Here is a 24,486-nt window from a genome sequence, read left to right on the forward strand (position 1 = left end):
AGTATGATGTAAACATACAACATGTATTTTTTGCCATTAACATATAAGTAAGATGTCAACATAATGTTAAAACAAGATTTTCTTGTTTGATTGCGTTAAAATGAACAAAATATATTCATTGGAATATTATTTCTACTGTGTTTAACAATGTGCATAATAAACATTAAAGATGATAATAATGAATGATGTAAACAAAAAATAATTATGTAAAATGTTCTATAAATATATATAATAAATATATATACGTAAAATTATGTTAACATATTAGCTTGTAGTCAACAATTCGTTATTAGAATAACATTAAGATTTTCTTTCTTTCTAGTGAGTAAAATGTACGTAGCTGTGTTTCTTGTTAAAAAATTATTTCTACTACTTAAAGGAATAGGAATGGATGGATTGATGTCTGTCTAATATAAATATTCATCATTAAAAAAGAGGTACCATGACAGTTTTTTTGTTGACATCAACCCTTTAAGTGAGAAATTCGTGTTTTAAGACACTATTTTTTACTTGAGAAATAAGTTCATGGGCGCCGCCATTTTGGCGTTCTGTCATTCTCGCGAGACAGACGAGACCGAGATTGTGACGTGTTATACCCACTTCCGGTAAAGGTGTACACGCTGGTACAACTGAAATATATCTTGACGAAGAACTTAATTAATCTTATTGCGTACATTATTTATTATTTATGAAAACATCATATGGAACTGAATTGCTTTAATTAATTAATTGAAGACGCCGCGGCATTAATTATCATTAATTTTGTCCGATTTTCAAGCTTGCTGATGATCCCACCACATGATTTAAGCAATGACTGCTTAGTTTTCAAAGATAAACCATCAATTTAATTTGGGTACTTTGAGAAACTTCTTCAAATTGACGATATATCCTTTTATTTGGTACTTAATTTTCGCTAGACAAGCTGTCTGAATAGGGTACATCGCCGGTCATGTATCTTTTTCTCAGCGGTAAATATCAACTAAATCCAATATGCAGATATTTCCTGAGGATGCAATTTTCCGACATTGACGCTAAAAATAAAATGGCGCAGGAAAATCGGCAGCTAGACTAATATCGTATGAAAACAAAACTGTCCGTTCGGTTAATTAGGCACCCAGTCAAAACTGGTACCAACAGCAACAGGTTGCCCATTGGGCATAATTCCCCTATTATTACGCATATTCTCGGGTTTATCCAGTTCCCTATAGCTTTTTTCCACGTTATCTACTTACCACACAGATACGCATTTCTACTACCGTAAATTTAATCCAATAAAACAAAAAAACATAAATCTACTTAATATTCAAAATGATTATTGGTAACTGAAAAAATGTGTTGCTATTGTATGAAATGCTGTAATTTACAGTATAACTTGACTCCCCTAAGGTCATTCAGTTCACTGATGGAGCGTAAAAAAATGTCTATTTCGTCATTAGAATATTTGACAAGGGTGATTAACCAATCAGGGCAACATTGTGCATGATCAAAAGGTCTGTCGGCACAGAGGCATACAAGGAGCAATAAAAACCGTTAGTACACAGTGTGACAGGAACATTTGGTGCAAATTAGGAACAATTAAAATGGATAATGCACAGTATTGGTCATAAGTAGTAAGAACCAGCAATTGTGTGAATAAATTATGCAAATGAGATTTTTGAGCAGCCAATAAAAATGTTTTGCATGCAGTTAATATTAGGCTACGATTACGATGTAAATAAATACCACGAAGCATCATTGACAGACATGTAAACAATTTACTTTTCAAAAGAGTTGCTTATATTTTTGAAATGTGTACATCACTACTAACATATGTTCACACCTTTTAATTTGAAAGTCAGAATCAAACTGCAAAAATTTAATTACATGTACTATTAAGGATACGTTTTAGTAGGATTTTAATAATAATGATAATTATTGCCGTTCAATAATTAACAGCCAATTATTCGTTGGTGCGTTTGTTTATTTAATTGCATTATTTGATTGTGAAACTTTGTTAAATAATAACATGTGTATTTATTAACTCTGTGAAATATTGTTTAATTACATTAAGATGAGACTTTAATGAACATAGCATTGTTTGGAGTAACGGGCATCACTGGCCTGAAGTGGTGCGACCGGTAGACGTTGATTTTTTATTTGTTTCTTTATTTTTTTTTATTTTTTTATTTTTTGATATTGTTACACCTCCTGTGGAAATCAAATTGGAGCGTCAATACTTTATTATGTAAATATTTCGCTTCGATTCAACTAGATTTATCATAAATCTAAAGATGTGGGGAAATGACATCACGCGCACCTGTTTTTATATGGCCAATACACAAACATGGCCGCGCCTACTGATTTGTAGAAATCGGCGATTTAGCGATTTAAATTTCGTTATCATTCGTTTAATATTATTATTTGGCGGCAGAAAATTTGCAGATTTATTATTTATAGTATTCGTTTTCTGAAATCAAGTTTTTATTCTAACCTTGTTTTTCCCTTTAACAATGTACGTAATCTTATTAAGGATGGAAAATGTTACTCGTCATCAATTTCAGATCTATTGCATAATTTACATAGTCTTTGTTCTCTCGGAATACCTTGATGTATGCCTAATTCTAATTCAAAAGTAAGAGCCAGATCGAATTTTTGCATAAAAATGTCTAAATTTACGTACAAATAAAATATCTAAGTAATAGTCATGTTCATCAAATGTTTTTATACACTAATAATTTTGTTGATAATTCGACAACGCTGTATCAATTGTGCAAATATTGGGACTTAGCCCTATCAATAAACTCTTTAATAAACATACTGTGGTTTAAATTATGAGTATGATGCCACATATAGCTAAAACCATGTACATCTCACTTTTATTTATTTCTTTGGCCCAATTAAAATGAAGATCAGTTTTTATACCCACCAAAAATTAAAGCATTTTTGACATACATTGTTGCACCGTGTATCGGACATATCGATTATTTTCAAGCAATACACCAATACTTCGAGCAACGTACATAAGAATATGAATAGAGAGGATAACGCCAACACTTCATTAATAAAAAGAAAAGATATTAGATGTAATGTCACACATAAGTTTTTTTTACATGCAAGAGTATGTACCTGTTCAATACAAACCCCAAATTTCGCTACCATATGGCAGGACCGGTAACACCTTGCTATCAAATATTTTGGAAAAAAAACAACGGAATTTGTTAATTGGCCATATTTATACATAAAAGATAAAATACTATTGAAAATGCGTTTACCTTTGAAAACATTTTCATTGGCCGTAATATTTAAAGAAAGGACTGGAAAAAGGGAAACTCCAACATAAGTTACAACTGTTCAACATCGAGATTATTACGAGCGAAGTGCCAATTCAAAAACCATCAACAAGCATTGTCTTATAGACACGCGCATTAAGTGTTCACCCGTCGATTTTTTTTTATTTTTGTCATTTGTACAGATAAAAGGGTGATCGTACTGGAGTTAAATCATAGTCAATAATTCATTAATCTTTCTGATCTGAAATCAAAACATCTCTTTGTCTGGTATGAACAATACTCCTCCTTGTTGTTAAACATTTCTAATTACAATGACACTTAATAAAGTATAAAAAAATAAATGCATTTCGTTATCAGTAGGAAAATCTATGGTATTTTTGCTGGCGACTTCGATTTGTTTGAATATTTAATCAACACTATAAATATTTATCTGTTCTATTTGCAGATGATGGTAACAAATATAGACTTGTTTTTGACTGGTAATAATTAAAGTTTTATTACGCCCATCCAAGGGTATATATTGAGCGATGATTATAATACATGTGTGATGAAATTTGCATCAACACATGCACTTTCAAAGCTCACATGCATTTCTTGATGTTGACATTTAATTTCTAGTTGTTTTTTTGACATGGATATTTTACCAGAATAAATCTATTTATCTATTGCGTGAACAGGTGAAACATAATAATCCAGTTTTCCATATTTTTTTCAATTTTATAATTCATTTTGCATTATGATAAAAAAAAAAGAATCGGGTTGTCCAAAGAAAATTTCTGTAACTATCCATCGGAATTAACTTGTAACGTTTAATTTATGAAAAGGGTGGCGCAGAATTTTATATTTAATGCAGATTTATATTTTATCCTTAACATTTTCAGTATCAATTGTTTGTCAATCACTTTTATAACAGTCAATCTTTAGAAATATATAATCAATTCAGCTCAATTTGTAACAAAAATAGGATACTGTCACTTTAATAAAATTTTAATACTAAAATGCTGGTACAAAAATGCAGCAGATACTATTTTAGATAAAAGTAAAATATTTTGATTACAGAAATTTATTAAAAATTAAATTAAATCTTAATATGTCTAGTTTGAATAAAGGAAGGAATCAATAAACTATGTACTGGAAGTTGCGTTCCCTATTACAGGTAATGTAAAGTTGGTCCTTTCTTTAAAAAAATACTGCCAGTTTTTTTAAATGACACTATATATTCATATTGTGACCACATGTAATGTGTAGTGTTTAACATAACATATTTAGTTCATGTGAAATCAAAACATATTTGTTTTATATTTACAAAGAGACTGTGTAGCAATTATCAATTTTTAGTAATATCAAATTTGAGCATAAACTGATCATTTCTTACGCACTGCACTTCCACTGAATGTGATCTTTCTACCTAAAAATTTTTATGTTGATACCTCATGTAGTTTCAGCATTGTGCCAAGGACAAAGTTCTAAGTGTAAAAACGGAAAAAGAAAAATAACTCCAAACTAAGTCAAGGCAAAGTTACGGTTCTTATGCTTGCACGTCAACTTAATGAGATCTATCTACCTGCAAAGTTTCTTGTTGGTACGTTTTGTAGTTTTAGAGTTATGTCACGGACAAGAAAATGCGGACGAACGGATGGTCACAAGGACGGACGGACGTACGAACTTACGGACAATGCGGCAACTATATGCTCTCCATTCGGGGAGCATAAACATCTGATAAGGGAAAACGCATCATGTATAACACAATCATTTAACACAGTAAGTAAACATTGTTCAATTATTTTTATTTCCAGTGCTCTATGCGAAAATGTTTTATCATCATTCATCTACATTGTTGCAGATTAAATATGTGCAATATAAAAGAAAGTGTGACAGTTCTATTGCAAAAGTCCTTCAGGAATGTCTACAATCTTTAAAAGATAGTTTAAACATGTTCATGCAGTAGAAACACTGTCATATTTTTACAAGAACAGTTTTCAATTGCTCCCAAAACAACTCCTGACCAACCAAATCCTCTGTCCATTCAATGTACGTTGTTGAATCGAAAAGACATTTCAAGGAATGATTCATATTTCTTCCATCAATTTTCTCCAACAAAATGACCACTAATTCTGTTTCATCTTCAATCTGTTTAGAATGTGCGATTTTTAACTCAAACATACACCATCCGCTTCGTGCAAAGGCATTGGTAAGAACAAGTATTACTTTCCTACTTTTGTCCATATTGGTGACAATATTGTCATTTATAAACACACCAGGCTGAAAATCTCTCTCATGAATGCATAATTTCAGGCCAATTTCTTCCTCTAGGACTGGTAACAGTCGACGGCGTACCCAGACTGAATCCTCGGATTCATAACCAACAAAAGCGTCATATACAAAATCATTTCCCTCAATAACCTGGTAGTTTCGTCTTTTTCGCATTAAATAGATATAATGTTTAATGTTCCATCGATTCCTATATACAACTATGATGATAATGCAAATAACAATAACACAAGGTGATGCAATGATAGCGACCCAAATCCACGTGTTCCAAGGATGACATTCTCTGTACGTGAATGATACGTCAGAGAGTCGCCTTCTCGTTTTTTCTTTTGGAAGGTTGCAGATATATTCTTTCGGGTATCTTAAAATCGTTCCAGGTTTATGTGTTGATTGCAACCAAGCAATAAACCATTCCAGGTTACAGTCACAGACGAATGGGTTCTTACTGATGTCTAAATAGTCCAACTTATTAAGAAGTGAAATCGGTAAAGCTGTAGAATCTATATGTCCAAGTTGGTTATACCGTAGGTCCAGCTTTCTCAGATTCTTCTTATCTTTGAATGTTTCACTACTTAATTTTGATATCATATTTGACCGAAGGTCAACAGTCTTTAAATGTTTCATTAGGTTCAAGATAAGTTTTGGATCCCACGAAATCAGACAATGAAAACAATGCAGTTTTTCCAAGTAATTAAGCGGCGAAAATAATCCAATGATATCTTTGTTGCTTAACTGTGACATAGAAATTCCGATTATTTTTAAATCAATAAGTTTAGGCAAAAGCTTGAACGTCTGATTCAAAGACTGGAAAACGTACAAAGCAGAAAAACGATATTGTAAACTAAGTGACTTGAGTGAGGACGAGTTAAAGGCAAATGGTTCGACAATCAAAGATCTCGTTCCTGGAAGCATTATTTGTACTGTCTGGATATTCAGCAAAGCTGACAAGAAATTGTTTGGTAAAACTGATATTATGTTTCCGTTAAGGTTTAGGACTCTTAAGCGGTTTAAACATTTTAGATGTTCAGATTTTATTTCTTGTATGTCATTATCTTTTACATTTAGAAAATCAAGTTGTGGAAAGAAACAGTTGGATTCGTTTCCGTTGATTCTGAAGTCCGGGAGTGTTCTCAAAGTATTTCTACTAATGTACAACGAACGTAGATATTTATTTTTAGATAATATAACATTTGAAATATGATTATATGAGATATCAAGAGTTTCTAGACGATTAAAGTTCTTGAATATTCTCATATCCAGAGTTTCAGTAAAATAATTTGTAGCCACGAGTGTTTTGATGTGATTTTCTTTTATTAATGAAAATAAATCTTCGTTGAGGATGACTGTGCTGATTGCACTTATTTCCAAGTGCATCAAATATCTTTTCTCAGACAATGAACCTATCAAATGTTTTAAATTGTCATAGTATATTTGATTGTATGACAAAAATAACAAATGCAAATTAGGAAACACGTCTAGAGCGTTACTTGAAATGCTCGTCACGCTATTATTATCAATATACAGCGCATAAATCAGGGAGGGATAGCTGATGTTAACAAAGGTTTCCTGTGAGATATTGGTTAAATGATTGAAACTGAAAATCAAAGTATCTATTTTATCTTTAATCCTAGGTATGTACTTTAGACTTTGGTGACTACAGTTCAATGTATGATGCCCATGATCCACTTCCTCTTTGCAATATTTCCATATTGACTCTTCTTTCTCCCTTTTTAATCTAGAACATTCCATATTTGAGGTCAAACCCCAAAAGAGGATTAAGAAATGAACAAGTTGCGCTGTCATCTCAAGAAGCTTGACTTTGACCAACAATGTTTCTCCAACTGTAAAATATAATATAAATGTTTTTGAAGTTTTAAGACAATCAATTCATTTCCTGTGAATACAAATACAAATCTAATTGGTATGATATGATTAACATGCTTTCATTTTTTAATTCTATGGAACAAGGCATCAGAGGCATTCAACAGCAAAGACTAAAGAGTTTATAGAAATTATAATTGAACCGTGACATGACATTTCCAACAAAGTGGTCAAATGGCGTAATTGTAGAAACGTAACGTCAAAGTTGACGTCAATTTTTTACTTATTCCGATCAGAACTGTGCAGTGTTTAAACAGTGCCAACATCAGATGTATGTAAGCAAAAAACAATTCGTTACTGCACTAATATAATTTTTTTCACCACAATGATGACGGTTTTCCACAGTTTAAAGATATGGGTAGAAATGACTCATGTTTTACAACCTAAAGATTAAGTACAAACTGCGCTGCTAAACTTGTTCCTGTAACCTTGAACCCCTGACAAAACACTCGCTGAATCGTGATCATCAAGGAAGAAAATTTTAAGGAAAATATGAGTTGACAAATCTAACTTCACCTATTGAAACAACACTTGACATATTGTCATTAAAACAGAAACCACTTTCAGGGCTTAGTAACCTAAAACAATTAAACAATAATTACATGTATTCTTTTTTCTATTTCTTTTTATCGTAACATGTCATGGTTGAAATGTAAATAAATTGGAATGAACACTTTAATGTAAATAGAACAAGGAAGATATCACATCACATGGATATCATTGTTTTATATAACGGATACTCAAAACAAGAGTAAACAAGAAAAGCATTGATGCAAAGCATCAAAGGGCGTCCAAGCAAGAAAGATGAACTAGTAGACATATGATGACAAGATATTCTTATAAACTTTTCAATGGTTTATTTGTTTTTCACCAGAATGAACGGGCGAAAGACATTGTTCATTATGAACTTTGATTGGCATGCTAGAGATTAGAATATTACTTGTTATTTCTTTATGATCGTGATTATTAATAGCAACGGATATACATGTATATCATCATTTATAATCCATATGTGTAACGCATGATCAACACCACGCTTGTGGAATTGTCTCGTATTATGTTATCGCTATTAGCGAAGACCCCTTCTTAATTAAGGTATCTGTTCACACTTAGTAAAATATGACACTGGTTATATTATCATGTTGATCATGTTGAGCATAATTGTTTATTATACAAAAATTGTAATATTTATTTTAATATAAGAAATACAGATTTTATGAATATTGTTTTCCTCTCTTTTTTGTTTTTTATGTGCTATTTTAATACTGAGTTTTTACGTGTACTACTCTTTTTTTTATCAAAATTGTAAAATAAATTTTAAGAATTCAATTGTCAAATTGGCCGACGGTTATAAGTCAAAACTTAACTGGAAAAAAGTCAGTTAATTATGCTTTATCTTTCAATATATAATAATGTTTATTTTTAAACAATGTACATGTACATTTGTATTTATCTTTATCATTTTTTAAATTATCATTCAATTGAATAATTCATAAAATCTAATTTGTAACTTTGAATAATTCCTCGGCATCTTTACTAAATACGAATAACAAATTAAACAAAATGTTTCAAAGTTGATAGTTTCATATTATTACCATAAAAATGTACCTTTTTCTCAATTATTGCACATATTTATTGTTTTTATCTTATATAGATAAAATGAAACATGCAATTGTTGTTGTTGTTGGGTTTTTTTCGAATTGTATGTTTATGTATAATTATAATCAATAAATTTGAGAGTTGATCTGTGTTTATTAATTATTGTAACCAAAGTAAGTGACAAACATTCATTTTGGAAAAAAATCTTATTTATTTGTAAAATATTTGTTCTGTTCTGTAACGATATCAAACATCTATTCCAAAACCGGGAGAGACCGGGCAATAAACGTGTGATACTATTCGCCGGTCGATAGTAAAACCCGGTCAAAATAGACCGGAAGAGACCGGGAATTACCGATAGCAGTGCATCCCTCTATAAATAGATTTTCGGAATGTTTAGGTCATCAACTCATCATTCTATAATAACCCACTGTGTACAACAAAATGATAAAAAAACGAAGAGACGGAAAAGGTTATTTCATGCATTGCGAAATTCTCCAGTTCGCTATTCATTGTACATATCGAGACATTTTTTTTAATCAAGCACCCTCATACCGATCGGAATGATCGGCTTTTATTATGACCGACTAAAAGGCTCGAGAAGTTGCTGTCGCCCATTCACAAAATCTGATTTCATTCCATAAGGGCGCCGCGCTTCGGCGCGGACGCCAATAATTGAGATAAATGGATGTGTGCATATCCCGTCCTGCTTTATATAAAATTAAGGGGAAAACAAAATTTCCTTGAAATTACATCATCAAACATATGAACGCAGCATGCCTCAAGATCAATACTTATTTTTATAACAATTAGGAAAATGTATATTAAAGTGAAAATATTGTGAAGTGTACAAAGGAAGTAATTTACACATTGCATACGGCACTTACAATCCACGTAAATTACCAAACAGGTGTCAAAATGGGCAAAATAGTCCTACAGCATTAGTCACGTTGTAGACTTAAGGTGATATTTTATATTGTCAATTGTTATTTGAGATGTACTCTGTCATGTCGTTGTAATTGTTTATGCTTATAAGTGAAAGTCTTGATTTTTATTTCGTGAGATTAAACCCATATCACTCAGAGTATATCACTCATGGCGTTGTGAACGAAGCTTTATCGAACTTTTTTGTGGCGTACGTATTATTTTATGATTCCGTAAGTGTCCTAAAAATGTATTGTTATCTTGTTGTTTAAAACATATTTCTTGACTCAAAGACAATAACTGTACCAAAATAAACAAAACACTCCCCACAATGATAACTCTAAGCTGTAACTTCTTTTGTTTAGCGCAGTGTACGCGCAACCGTTTGCGGCCATTTTCTTAACGTGGGTCTGTATTCCAGTGTCTTAATATAAATAATTATCCCGTAGGAGTGTAATAAACTGATTTATTAAAAACGATATTACACTAGTGAAATTACACTTTGGCGTGACAGCCTGTTCATGGAAGTGCAAAATACCGTCCACGCCCCCTAGCACCGGCTTAAGCAGAATTCAACATTAAACATGAACTGGTACAATTTGGAATTTTGAAACATCCGCAGATGTGTTCATATGGTGGTTATCATGTAAGTGCCATCCCTTGAAAAGCGGCATATGGCCACCTAGTAAAAAATGCATGTGCACTTAACGAGGAAACAATGGACGGAACTAAATACAATATATTCTCATATTAAACTTGAGCATAGAATATGTTTAAACAATATTTTGAAGAAATGCCATGACCTGGGGCATTTTAAGCTTTAGCTTAAACAGGGCTAATCAAATTAATATGAGCAAACTTGATATAAGACTACCTAAGAATGCTACAAAGTTTGGTGATCATCTATCAATTATTTCAGTAGGAAATGATGTTCAAAGGTTTTTTTTCTATTTTAGCTTTAGTGGCCCCTAAAAGGGGCTAATCAAATTAATATAAGCAAATTTGATAAAAGAGTACCCAAGAATGCTACAGAAAAAGTTTGGTGATCATCCATCAATTGGTTCTGAAGTAGGAGATGTTTAAAGGTTTTTACTATTTTTAGCTTTAGCTGCCCCTAAAAGGGGCCAATCAAATTAATGTAAGCAAACTTGATTAAAGATTACCCAAGAATGCTGCAGACAAAGTTTGGTGATCATCCATCAATTAGTTCTGAAGAAATAGACATTTAAAGGCATTTCTATTTTTAGCTTTTGCGGCCCCTAAAAGGGGCCAATCATAATAATATGAGCAAACTTAATAAAAGACTACTCAAGAATGCTACAGACAAAGTTTGGTGATCATCCATCAATTAGTTCTCTAGAAATAGACATTTTACGGTATTTATATTTTTAGCTTTAGTGGCGCCTAAAAGGGGCCAATCAAATTAATATAAGCAAACTTGATAAAACACTACCCAAGAATGCTACATACAAAGTTTTGTGATCATCCATCAATTAGTTCTGTAGGAGAAGATGTTTAAAGGTTTTCCTATTTTTAGCCCTAGAGACTCCTAAAGGGAGCCAATCAAATTAATATGAGCAAACTTGATAAAAGACTAGACGTTTAAAGGTGTTTTTACTTTTAGCTTTAGCGACCCCTAAAAGGGGTCAATCAAATTCATATGAACAAATTTAATAAAAGGCTACCCAAAAATGCTACAGACAAAGTTTGGTGATCATCCATCCATTAGTTCTGTAGAAGAAGATGTTTAAAGGTTTTTTCTATTTTTAGCCCTAGAGACCCCTTGAAGGGGCCAATCAAATTAATATGAGCAAACTTGATAAAAGACTACCCAAGAATGCTACAGACAAAGTTTGGTGATCATCCATCAATTAGTTCTGTAGAAGAAGGAGATTTTTCTACTTTTAGCTCTGTTGACCCCTAATAGGGATTAATTGGACTGACATCAGCAAATTCAAGTGTGATTGTCACAAGGATGCTACTGACCAAATTTGAAGTAAATCTGCCCAGTAGTTTCAGAGAAGAAGACGATTGTTGACGCATGACGACGGACGACGGACGCCGGAGCATCCCCCTTTGATACTTATAGCTCACCCTGAGCTTTCGGTTCTGGTGAGCTAAAAATGGAATTTTGAATGAAGATCAGAGGTTATGCAGCCTGCATATCACAGATAAGACGTCAAAAGACAAATTAAAAAGCAGGCCACATATCCTAAGTGTGATTCAACAGTATTCAAATAAAGAATACTGGAACCACCCAAAAATAAAATAGCCGAATAGAAGCACAACAATAATGGCGTGCTAAGCGATCTTTAAATATCGGAAATATAACATCTCTGACTGAATGTACGGGGCGACTTTTTACAGCCTCCACACGGCACAAACAACGCTGGTGTGGCGATAAAATAGAAAAAAATAAGAATCCCTAAAGAAAGCCAAACACGGCATAATTGAAAATGTTGCAGGCTCGGTTTGATTGAGCCTGTTTATGGACGGTACTGTCAAGTGCAAACTACCGTCCGCGCCCCCTAGCACCGGCTTAAGCAGAATGCAACATTTAACATGAACTGGTAAAATTTTTAATATTTTGAAACATCCGCAGATGTGTTCATATGGCGGTTATCATGGAACCTTCAATGTGACACGTTAGTGCCATTTCATCAAAAGCGGCATATATGGTTCCCTAGTAAAAAATACATTTGCTTTAAACGAGAAAACATTCTTCACTTCAGTTATATTTTTCTGGTCCTTCGGAACCATTTCTGCCGGCACTAAAAAGTTTTGAAAATTGAATATCGCTCAAGCCGGTGCCTGTACGTAGAAGGCTGCATGAACGTAGTTTGCGGTCGAGAAGACCTTGCATACGTATCCGCCTGACGTGTGGACATCGCCAGGTCCGTTTGGAATGGTCTATGAAACACGGTATACCATGCAACAGTCTGTTCTGTTCACTGATGAGACCAGGTTCTGCCTGGAGAAGATGAGGTGAACGGTTTTAGGCTGCAAATATTGCTAAGCACCGCTTCAGAAGTGGGCCAGTTATGGTGTGGGGAGGCATTAGCTGGTGTGGACAAACCGACCTAGTTGTGCTGATAAGAGGCAAAATGATAGGTCAGCAATACATAGACGATATCGTAAACATCCAGGTTAGGTTGTATGCTGGAGCAGTCGGCGATCAGTTCATTCTAATGGACGATACTTCTTGCCTCTATAGGACCAAGGTGGTCCAGGACTTCCTAGAAATGGCGTCTATTGAGCGCATTGACTGGCCAGCTCGCTCATCTGACTTAAATCCAATAGAACACATGTAGAATGAGCTGCATGTTAGAATTGCAAGGAGATTGGAGCAAAGTCGGTCCAAAAATGGGCGGTCATACCCTTTATAAAAATAATAATAATAATAACCAGATTTATAAAGCGACCTTTTCATGCAGAGCACGTTCAAAGGCACTGTACAAAAAATAAAAGAACAATCACAAAAGTATTATTAGATAAAACATAAAATATCAAAGAAGATACAAAATTAAGGTAAATAAAAAAAAAGATATACCCGTGTGATTCTACACACATAAAACGTTTAAAATGTCTTATAAAACCGGTAAAACTTACAGACTTGTGTAAATAACTAAAAGTAGGTAATTGTAAAAAGATGAGTTTTTAAAGCTTTTTTAAAAGACGAGAGAGTTTTACAGTCACGTAGTTCTGCCTTATTTGACCAATCTGTCGGATGTGCATATAGCATGCTCGGGAAACACTGTTCACATGCGTATTCATTTCTAGATGAGTATCAAGCATAGCACCTAGGTTTCTAACTTTCATAGACGGCTTGATAACTAATTCCCCAACTTTTAAGGAAATATCTTCAGCCAAAGCTGAATTTCGTTTAGGAACAATACAATTAACTCTTTTTTTCAGCAAATTGGTGTTCATCCAACTGACAATTTCGTTGAGACAAGCTTCGATTTGTTGAAATGTTTTGATTTGGGAGCTGTCATCTTTTAATTTGAATGCCATCTATAACTGTGCGTTATCAGCATAAAAGTGATTATGTAGTTGATGTTTTCTACAGATCGAACCAACAGGTTTTGTGTACATGACATAATTCTTTGGTCCCAGCACAGAACCTTGTGGAACACTATACTTCATTTTCACAGGATCTGAGAGCTCACCATTGATGCACACTGTCTGGAAGCGGTCTGTCAAGTAAGATCTCATCCACTCTAATGGTTTGCCTGCGATTCCAAAATCGTACTCAAGACGATTGAGGAGGATGTTATGGTCGATAGTATCGAACGCTGCCGACAAATCGAGCATTACAAGAACGGTAGCTTCATTTCGATCAAAGGAATGTCTTGTTGCACACGTAGTAATGCTGTTTCTGTTGAATGATGTTTCTGTAAGCAGATTTGTTAATTTCATGGAGTTGGTGTAATTCAAGATGTTTCTCAATTTGAGTATCAACAACCTTTTCCAAGACTTTTGAGATGAAAGGTAAATTGTACACTGGGCGGTAATTTTTCAGATCATTCGGATCAAGTTCAGGTTTCTTTATCAAAGGTCTTACACGCGAGCTTTTGAAAGAGATGGGCACGTATCCTTTCTCAATAGATTTGTTAATGATTCTTGTTATAACACTTATTAGTTCTGGTAGGCATTCTTTCAACAACCAAATTGGATCCAATCCGCATGTTTTGCAAGATGATTGAGCGATGATCTTGGAGATATCGTCTTCCATGATTGGAGAAAACTGCAGTAGTTCCTTCTCACCAAAAGACTGCTCGAGATCGTTAAAATCATACTCTGTGATTCCTTCATGTTGAGATATTATGTCGGATCTGATTGTCTTAATGTTGTTTACAAAAAAATCACTAAAGCTCTGTGCTAGTGCTTTGTCAAATTTGCCGGACGGTAACACAACCTCACATGATTCACCCTTTAAGGTTTTAGTGATCTTTGCTAGACGTTTTGCATCGCGACCACAGGACTCTACTTTCTCACGTTTTCATACGCTTGTTTAACTGTCCGTGAACCCTTACTATGTTATATGCCTTGCGCCCTGTCCTGTTTTTGTTTGGGGTCCTCCTTGGCTCCTTGCCACTGGTTCTTGTTGCTGGGTCGTGGGTTGCGTGCATTGAACGCCGCCTTTTCTTTTTATTATATTTCATGTATTTAAATGCAATCATTTTCAATATGCTTTCTTGATCATTCTGGTAATTAAAAGTTAACTGCACAATATTGATATCAATTAAATCAGTGAATAAAAAGTCATTTTTGTTCACATAATTTATCCCTTTTGTAGCTCACGAAACGAAAAACACTTTCCTACTTTATTATCCACGAGTAATATTCATTTTAAAATCCCAAACACATTATTTATACTTGTAGGTTTACACATTATAATTATTATATATGTAAAACTTCGTAAGTTGATGGAGAAACACAGCAATATTTGAAATTTCTGTTAGCGTAAAACAAGCCTTTAAAGAACGTTTCTTTTGAAACTCTGAATCGAAAACAAATTTAACCACCAAACATACAGTCCAACTTTTTTTTCTTGACGTGTTAGAATGGAAATAGATATTGATTTTTCGTGCATTTTAGTATAATTATGCACGGGTTTTCGTTCAAATGCTTTGTAATTAATCAGAACTTATACCTATTTTCTAAAAATAGCGTTTTACTAAAAGGACCAGAAAAATATACAATACTGAAGCGCAGTACGGGTAACATTTAACAGCTGCCACAGAGCACGTGACACTTGCTGTTGTGAAGTATAAAAATCTGGAGAAAGTGTAATCTCTCGGAAGCATTAATCACAACAAAATTACAAGAAAATTGCAAACTTGGTTTGATTGTGTCTGTACGAGGATAGATCAAAACGTCTTGGCCCGATGTACTTTCGGTAGTCAGAGAACCCAACTAAAGGTCTTACTTTTTAATATAATTGCCCTCTACATCAATGCACTTTGCCCACCTGTGCCCCGACTTGTTTAACCCTTCAAAATAGAATTCTCTATTTGGTCCTCAAAGAACTCATTGACCGCCTATGACACCTTCATTGATTCCAAAACGTCTACCACGAAGCTTGGTTTTAAGTTTCGGAAACAGGTAGAAGTCAGAGTGGACCAAGTCCAGAGAATATGGGGGATAGGGAAGAATTTGAAAGCCGCAGTCAGTTGCAGTAGCCATCACAACTTGGGATGTGTGAGCTGGAGCATTGTCGCGCAGGAGCAGATCGCCTTGAGTCAGTTTGTCCCTCCTTTTATGCGCGATTTCTTGGTGCAGACGTCTCAAATTGTCTGCATAGTACGTACTTTTTATGGAACGACCTTGTTCAAGATTGTCATCATGATTATCCCCTGACCATCCCAAAATTATTGAAGCCATCATCTTCCCTGCTGATGGCACCCTCTTGAATTTCTTCGTCGGGGGTAAGCAAGGGTGCTTCCACCCCATGCTCTGTCTTTTGGATCGAAGTGATGGACCCGTGTTTCATCCTAAGTTACGATCCGGTAGATAAAATCAGGTTCATCCTCTTAGCGAGACAAAAGATATCTTGTCAAGCCTGGTCCGTTTCTGGTCGTCAGTCAACTGTCTTGGGATCCATCTAGCGGAAACCTTTGACATGCCATAAACATCAGTCAGAATTGCATAAACTGAACCAAAGCCTATACTCACTTTCCTAGCAATGCTTTGCAGGTCTCGCCTTCTGTCGCACATGACCAGATCGTTCATCGTTGGTGGCCTATTTTGGCCGCCCAGGCCGCTCATCATCTCCAATGATTTCTCTGCCCCTTTTAAATTCAGCAGTCCATTTTTTTAACAGTGCTATAGGAAGGGGGTTTCTTCCCAAGTGTATCCATGAAGTCTTCATGGATTTCCTTTGGGGACATCCCTTTCTTACATAGGTACTTAATGACAGCTCTGATTTCAACTTTCTCCATTTGTTCTAAATGACACATCCCACTTCTGATCAAAGTGTGTTTTACCACGGGTAACTCGGTCAGTAGTCTAGAATAAGATATCGGTATTGGCGTAGCGTGTGTAAATCACAGTGTAGTAGCTAGAAATATATCGGGCCGAGAACTTTTTGATCATTCCTCGTACATGACGGATAATGAAAAAATGCTACATACAATTTAACTTCACACCCCCTAGCACACAATTTTTGACACTTGAAAGTGCTGGAATCAATGATCCCGAAGGACCAGAAAAATATAGAATATGATAAACAAGATCAACAAGGAAAGGCGTCGTTCAATGAATACAACCTCCACACGACCCAGCGGCAAGGAGCCCATGAGGACACCAAACAAAAACATGACAGGGCGCAAGGCAGAGCACGGCATGCTAATCACTAAAATGATACATGAGACGTCATTATATAGAAATGTGAGCTACCTTGTCAAACATTTTAGTATTAAATTTTGCATGCATCTTACGTAATATGATACATTTATGCATATAGGATTATATGTCATTCAGCTTAAACCGTGTGAGGTAGCATTTTTGAATGACGTCTTCACTAGCGCCAAATAAAACGACGTCGTCAATAATGTTCAATGGCATTATTAATCAAGTTTTCATTGTCCAAAAATAATAAAATTTGTCTTGAATGATTCTGGAAATAATGCATTTTGAGAAACGTTGAAAAAAGTAAAACCACTATTTTGGAAATATAATGCCACGGCTCTTTATATATTTTGATTAGTTTTAGATTGATGACAGTTAAAGATTTTATTATTTAATAAGTAAAATTTTGATGAATACCACTAGGAATTACGAGAACGTGTAAATTTAGGGGACATAGCGTTTAACGATCACCACTAGAGTAAACGCAAATTGTAAGCTTAGGCTAACGATAATTTGTTTTATTGGTATGATCTTAAATTCCAAAAAAAGTGCTATACTATACGATAGCACACTATAATCTTCCTTAAAGGCCCATTATGCCCCTGAAATGCGTTTTCTTTCTTTTCAAAAAGCTTTTCATTTTTGGTGTACTTTTATAGTTTCCAAAAAGTTACTCATTGGTCATTTATAGTGATTTATTATTTTGTGTGGAAGTCAAAATACCTTTGTTTACATTAACTTCTACATTTATGACAAAGTATTTAAGATTTTAGCGCCTACTTATTCAAACAAATATCTCACAAACAAAATCGATTCTGAGTCATAATTTGCCTTTAAATACTTTATTACAAAAAGATTTTTAACTTACACCAATGACGTCATGTATAATATTATTTCCCTTTTGTGTTAATGGCAAACATCACATACATTCACAGCAATTTAGCTTAAATTATTTGTGTCGATAATTACGCGTTTACATAAAGAAAGAACTTAAGAGTTTGTGTGTATGGGGTCATATTATTCAAAACTAAATGACAAACACTTATTAGTCAACCTAGAGATAAGTCAGACTTAGAATCATCTTTGTTTGCATCAATATACTGCCGATACATATACTAAAACTGATTTTATAAAATAATAAAACTGAGTAACTTCCGTTTTAATGTTACAAGGAAAGAAAACAATCTATTGTAGTTTTAGTTGCTGCTTCTGTTGTTAACAGCTTTGTAAATTTATTTCTATACAGGCCTGGGAATAATTGGGTTAAAATAAAAACAAAAGATTAAATTATTGATAATAAATTTTAACTTAGTCACTTATAAATTATGTCTATAATCTTTGTACATAACAACGGAAGTAAAGAGTAATACATTTCATTTCATGCATTAATATTTTTTAAATTGTAACCTTTCAGTTTTACTTGTTGTTAACTCAAAGCCAGAGCTCGATACATTTAATATTATTCAACTCGTACAATTTATTCAGTATTGAACCTACACTCCTTCAAAACCCTCTATAACTTACATTGTAGCTTGTTGAAAAATATTCAGTAAACTCCTTTAAGAACAAATCAGTTTAATTTCTATACCCAATAAAGAAACAATTAATGGTTACTTATAAATCAATAAGATACCACAATTTAAATTAAATTCAAAGATATTATGAATTTTAACTAACATTTAGAAAAGACTAGTTATGTCACAACTATCATCGGTTATGATTTGTGATATGTTTCTGAAAGGAAGAAGCTCAAATTGTTGAACTGGATATTTATATGCACTCACTTCATATTAAATGTTAAATGTTACTAAAAACGTTATGTAGCATTCGTGCTAAATGATTATAGAAATATTGATAGAAATATTCCAAATTACGCGACTTTTTAAGAGTTCATTCTTATTGTTAGGGAGATTTTTTGAAACTGTATAATTATTGATATTTAAAATTATTTACTGCTGAAAGTAACGACAACCATTTTATTTACAGATAATTATGAGTAATATTTTTTATCAATAAGTGTTAACTAGCTGTATTTTGGCTTGAGTATTCCTTTTTTGTTATAAAATCAACTATTTTGGAAAAGGTAAGAAATGCCGCCCTTGAAATCATAGATAGAAACGTCTTTTTGTTAAATGTTGTTTTGATATATCATATTAACTTCATCTTTAATTCATATATTTACGTTGATAACTTTATCATGAGTGTGTTTACAAAATACAGTTATTTTACTCGTTTTATATGTTGTTTGAATCTGTGTTTGTTAAATGACTACGATATTTAGAATCAAAGTCTTGTCGATCATTATGTTTTCTAATTCGCAAACGTAGACTCATCGTCGGAACCCTAGGTACACATTCCGTATATACTACATTTAATATATGTATACGGTTAATAGCCTGGGTTACCGAGGATGAGGTAAGTCCAATGACACATTGATAAATTAACTGATTTCCTTCTGTAAATATAATATGAAACAAAATATTCAGTCATTGTAAGAATATTTTCGCACAAAAAAGAGATGGATCCTCTTGGGGAAAATACAAGTCTGAGTTACCGTCTAGGTTTCTTAGATAGAGCTAAAGCTGAGTAGCTGAGTAGTAAATGATAGACATAAACAGTGAGCTTCCAAAGCCTTACTTTTCGCTCATTGAGACATTTCATCAATCGACTTTTCAAAATTTTCACTTTTTTGTGCCCCTTCTTGTTATTTCGTTTACGATGAATGTATTCCCATCCCACTAGTTTTTTTTCTTTAATTCCACTCCCCAGCCCGTTCTTGCCTCCTACACCCTTATTCTTTTGTAGGTCTTTTAATTAATGTTCATCTTTAATTACCCTGTAGACATCGCGTCCGTTTTTGTTTGCTTTGTTTTTGCACGTGAGCCCTGTCCCGTTTTGTGTCCTGCTTGTTGATAGTCCCATATTTTTGAGTTAATGGTTAATGAAAGAATTTTGTTAGCTCTTCAATACAGACGGAAAAAATCAGGCAGCGAAAAACAAGAGCTGAAGTCACTACAAGTTGCTTTATCAAAAAAGAAAAACTGGAATCCCTAAAGAACACCAAAATAAACAGACGGGAAATAAGTTTTGCAAGCTCCGTTTCATTTTCATTGAAAACTGTATTCTCTGCTGTATTCCTACACGTTTACATTCAGACCAATGAATGATTTTTAATCAACTTAAAGAATTTTCTAATAGAAAAGTAAACAAACCAAGTTGCAGTAGAATATTCGAATACTATAAGACAGAATTTATAGTGACGGAAAACTAAAAAATAAATCTGAGTTACTGAGTTGAGAATGTATCACACCTGAGCCGATAATGTTATTGATAGTGGAGCAATGAAAACAAAAAATAACGAAACACTGGAATTGGATTATTTAACCAAAGAATATCAACCTGAAGAATTAAGAAAAAAAAGACAATCAATCCATTGAAAAAAGCCACCTTCTAGAAGTTATGACAAACAAAAAATACCTATAAAGGCAGAAGTATACCATATGAATGAAATTTGAATTATACATACTGTGAGCAAGTTAGTTGTGGAAAAATGTGATGAAATGAGTGAATAGCTGTTTGCTGAAATCTTTGCATACTGTACTACAGACGTGAACATTTTACTTGAAACTAATAGATATGAGTGTTCAAATATGATGCATCTAATCATTATATTGTTCAAAATTGCGAAAGAAACACTAGGAAATGAAAGTTAACGGGTAGAAAGATGTACATGTTGGTTTTACATTGATACCAATTCATTAAAATACAATCACATTAGCTGTATTTATAGCTTGCTATACATTGTTTACCCGTATACTGTACAAAATGGCCGGTAGAAGATCAGAGTATGTCATTGTAATCTTTCTTTTCATACCGACTTTACCTGATGTAATTACATCTCAATATTATTTCATCTCAGTTTTCTTATATTTTACCTGAATCGTTAATTCACATGTTTTCACAGTTAAGGATTGCAAACTACTTTTACCGTTGCTATGGGCCGTGACATTTACACTCTCAAGAACAGACTCAATAAAATCAACTCTCTGATGTTCAACCTTTCTCGTTTACATCCGATGAATCTCTTTCTTTTCTTTCCAGATGCAACAATCAATGTACATTGATTGTAATTGCGAGGAAAAGTTGAAAAACCTATTTACTATCCTTTCTTGTTGCAGATTAATGTTGAAATCTATGTCTAATAAAGTGTCTTATAATGCCAACAGTAATGGCGGAGAAAGGCTGACAAAAACAATAAAGCATTGTTACTTTTATTTGTAATATCAATCGGTAATTCACTGATGATATAGATAATTCAATTTAGGTACGTACACTTATTGCTTGAATGTCTGATTCAAGGACTTGAAAACATACAAAGCAGAGAAACGATATTGTAGTGTAAGTGACAAGAGTGAGGACGAGTTAAAGGCAAATGGTTCGACTATCAAAGATCTCGTTCCCGGAATCATTATTTCAACTGACTCGACATTCAGCAAAGCTGACAAGAAATTGTTCGGTAATAATGTTATTATATTTCCATTGAGGTTTAAGCGTCTTAAATGTATTAAACATTTAAGATGTTCAGAATTTATTTCTTGTATGTCATTATCTTTTACACTTAGTAACTCAAGTTGTGGAAAGAAACAGTTTGATGTGTTATCGTTGATTCTGAAGTCCGGGAGTGTTCTCAAATTATTTCTACCAATGAACAATGAACGTAGATATTTATTTTTAGATAATATAACCTCTGAAATATGATTATATGAGATATCAAGAACCTCTAGACGGTTGAAATTCTTGAATATTTTCATATCCAGAATGTCAGTAATATAATTTGAAGCCATCAGTGTTTTGATGTGATTTTCTCTCACCAATGAAAACAAATCTTCGTTGAGGATTACTGTGCGTATTGCAGTCATTTCTATATGGCTCAAGTATTTTTTCTCAGACAATGAACCTAGCAAATGTTTTAAATTGTCGTGGTATATTGGATTGTATGACAAGTATAACAAATGCAAATTAGAAAACACGTCTAGGGCGTTACTTGAAATGTTCCGTATGCTATTATTATCAATATACAGTGCATAAATCAGGAACGGATAGCTGATGTTGACAAAGGTTTCCTGTGAGATATTGGTTAAATGATTGAAACTGAAAACCAAAGTATCTATTTTATCTGTAATCCGAGGTATGAACGTTAGATTTTGGTGACTACAGTTCAGTGTATTATATCCATGATCGACCTTCTGTTTGCAATGTTTCCATATTGACACTTCTTTTTCCGTTTTTAATTGAGAACAATCCATATTCGGGGCCATACCCCAAAAGAGGATTAAGAAAGGAACAATTTGCATTGTCATCTCAAGAAGCTTGACATTGACCATGAATGTTCGTCCAACTGTAAAATATAATATAGAAGTTTTCGATGTTTAAGACAATCAATTAATTTCCAGTGAGTAGAGATTACATCTAATTGGTATAGATTACATCTAATTGGTATGATATATGATTCACGTGAGTTTGAATTCTTTAGGGCATAGCATTCAGAGATTTCTTACAAACTTTATCATAATTATTTTAAAAAGATGTATCAATATTGTTTATTTAAAACCTTTTTATTAAACAACTTTTTCATTTAAACAAAGTAAAGATGATTAGATAGATTGAAAAAAATAAATAAAAGTGTAATTCATTCAGATTGATGAAATTTCAAGATTTAATTATTTAATAAGCAAAAATTTGATGAATACCACTAGGAATTTCGCGTTTAACTATCGCAACAAAAACAAACTCAAATTGCCAGTGTGCTATCCCTTAGGCTAACCATATTTTTTTATTAGTATGATCTCAAATGCTATACGTTACAAAAGCACACTCAAATCTGGAGGCCAATAATGTCCATGAAATGCGTTTATCTTTACTTCTGAATTTTCATGGTAAAGTATTTTGCTTTAACGCTACTGTGTGTCCGAGTTAACAACTATCTAACAAAGGCAAAATTCGATTCTGAGTTATAATGTGCCTTTAAATAATGTATTACAAAAGTTTTAACTTAATTAACGTCAGCTAAATCATTTCTCTTTTGTTAGAGGCAAAAATAATAAAGATTCACTGCGATTAGCTAAAATTGTCTTGAAAAAAATGTATTATAAAAAGTTTTAACTTACATCATTCAAGTCAGCTAAGTTACTTCTCTTTTGTAAGAGACAAACACAGCATATATTCACTGCGATTTAGCTATAATTATTTTTGGTTATAAGTACGCGTCTAAATAAAGAAGGTGCTTAAGTGTTGATGTGTATGGGGTCAGATTTTCTGAAAACACAATGATTACTTGTGTATTCAACAAAGTAAATAAGTAAAACCATAAGTCAGGCTCATGGTCATCAAACAAATCATGTATATTTGCATCAATATACGAGACGTACTGTCGAGACATATATCAGAGTTCATTTTATAAAACAGTCAAGCTGAGTAATCAGAAACTTCCGTTTTACTGTTACAAAGAAAGAAAACAATGTATTGTAGTTTTAGTTTCTGTTTCTGTTTTTTTAAATCAGCTAAGTAAATTTATTGCGGCATATTAGTTGAAAATAAAAAACCAATCGATTGAATTAATGATTAATAATTCTAACTCAGTCACTTATAGATAATCGAAATAACAACGGAAGAAATTGAGTAATATTTTCCTTTTCATGCATTAAATATTTTAAAAGTATACCTTTTGAAAGATAACCTTTTTTTTCAATTAGAGGCTCGCAAAATATAATTTTATTCAACTCGTTAGATAAATTCAGTAGTGAACATTTACTCATTCAATATCCTTTATAACTTTCATTGTAGCTTGTCGAAAAATATTAAGTAAACTCCTTTAAGAACAAATCAGTTTGATTTCTTAACCCAATAAAGACACAATAAATGGTTACTTATAAATCAATAAGATACAACAATTTAAATTAAATTCTTAAAATATTACGAATTTTAACTAACTTTTAGAAAAGTCTAGTTATTTCACTGCTATCATCGGTAATGATTTATGATATGTTTCTGAAAGGAAGAAGCTCAAATTGTTGAACTGGATATTTATATTTAAGTCGATTACTTCTAATTAAATGTAAAAGGTTACAAAAAACGTTATGGAGCATTCATGTTAAATGATTATAGAAATATTGATATAACATGACTTTTT

General features: G+C 33.1%; 1 protein-coding gene across 2 annotated transcripts; it reads right to left on the minus strand.

The window, feature by feature from the left end:
* Positions 1-4,631: 4,631 nt before the first annotated feature.
* LOC132720938 (toll-like receptor 13) lies at positions 4,632-23,578 on the minus strand. Of its 2 annotated transcripts, none has more exons than XM_060705185.1 (2): positions 23,465-23,578; positions 4,632-7,381 (listed from the first exon to the last, which is right to left on the minus strand). In XM_060705185.1, exon 2 carries the CDS (start codon positions 7,341-7,343, stop codon positions 5,226-5,228), a length of 2,118 nt encoding a protein of 705 aa, XP_060561168.1. In that variant the 5' UTR covers positions 7,344-7,381; positions 23,465-23,578; the 3' UTR covers positions 4,632-5,225. The 2 variants fall into 2 exon arrangements, with proteins under 2 accessions (XP_060561168.1, XP_060561167.1); XM_060705184.1 differs by lacking the exon at positions 23,465-23,578 and adding an exon at positions 18,166-18,309.
* Between the last annotated feature and the right edge of the window lie 908 nt (positions 23,579-24,486).

Source organism: Ruditapes philippinarum, unplaced genomic scaffold, assembly GCF_026571515.1.
Source record: "Ruditapes philippinarum isolate M1 unplaced genomic scaffold, ASM2657151v2 ctg2893_1_1_1_1, whole genome shotgun sequence".
In the NCBI taxonomy this organism is placed as follows: domain Eukaryota; kingdom Metazoa; phylum Mollusca; class Bivalvia; order Venerida; family Veneridae; genus Ruditapes; species Ruditapes philippinarum.

Coding starts and splice junctions, on each gene's coding strand:
- LOC132720938 (XM_060705185.1), bottom strand. CDS start 7,343: ATGACAGCGCAACTTGTTCATTTCTTAATCCTCTTTTGGGGTTTGACC.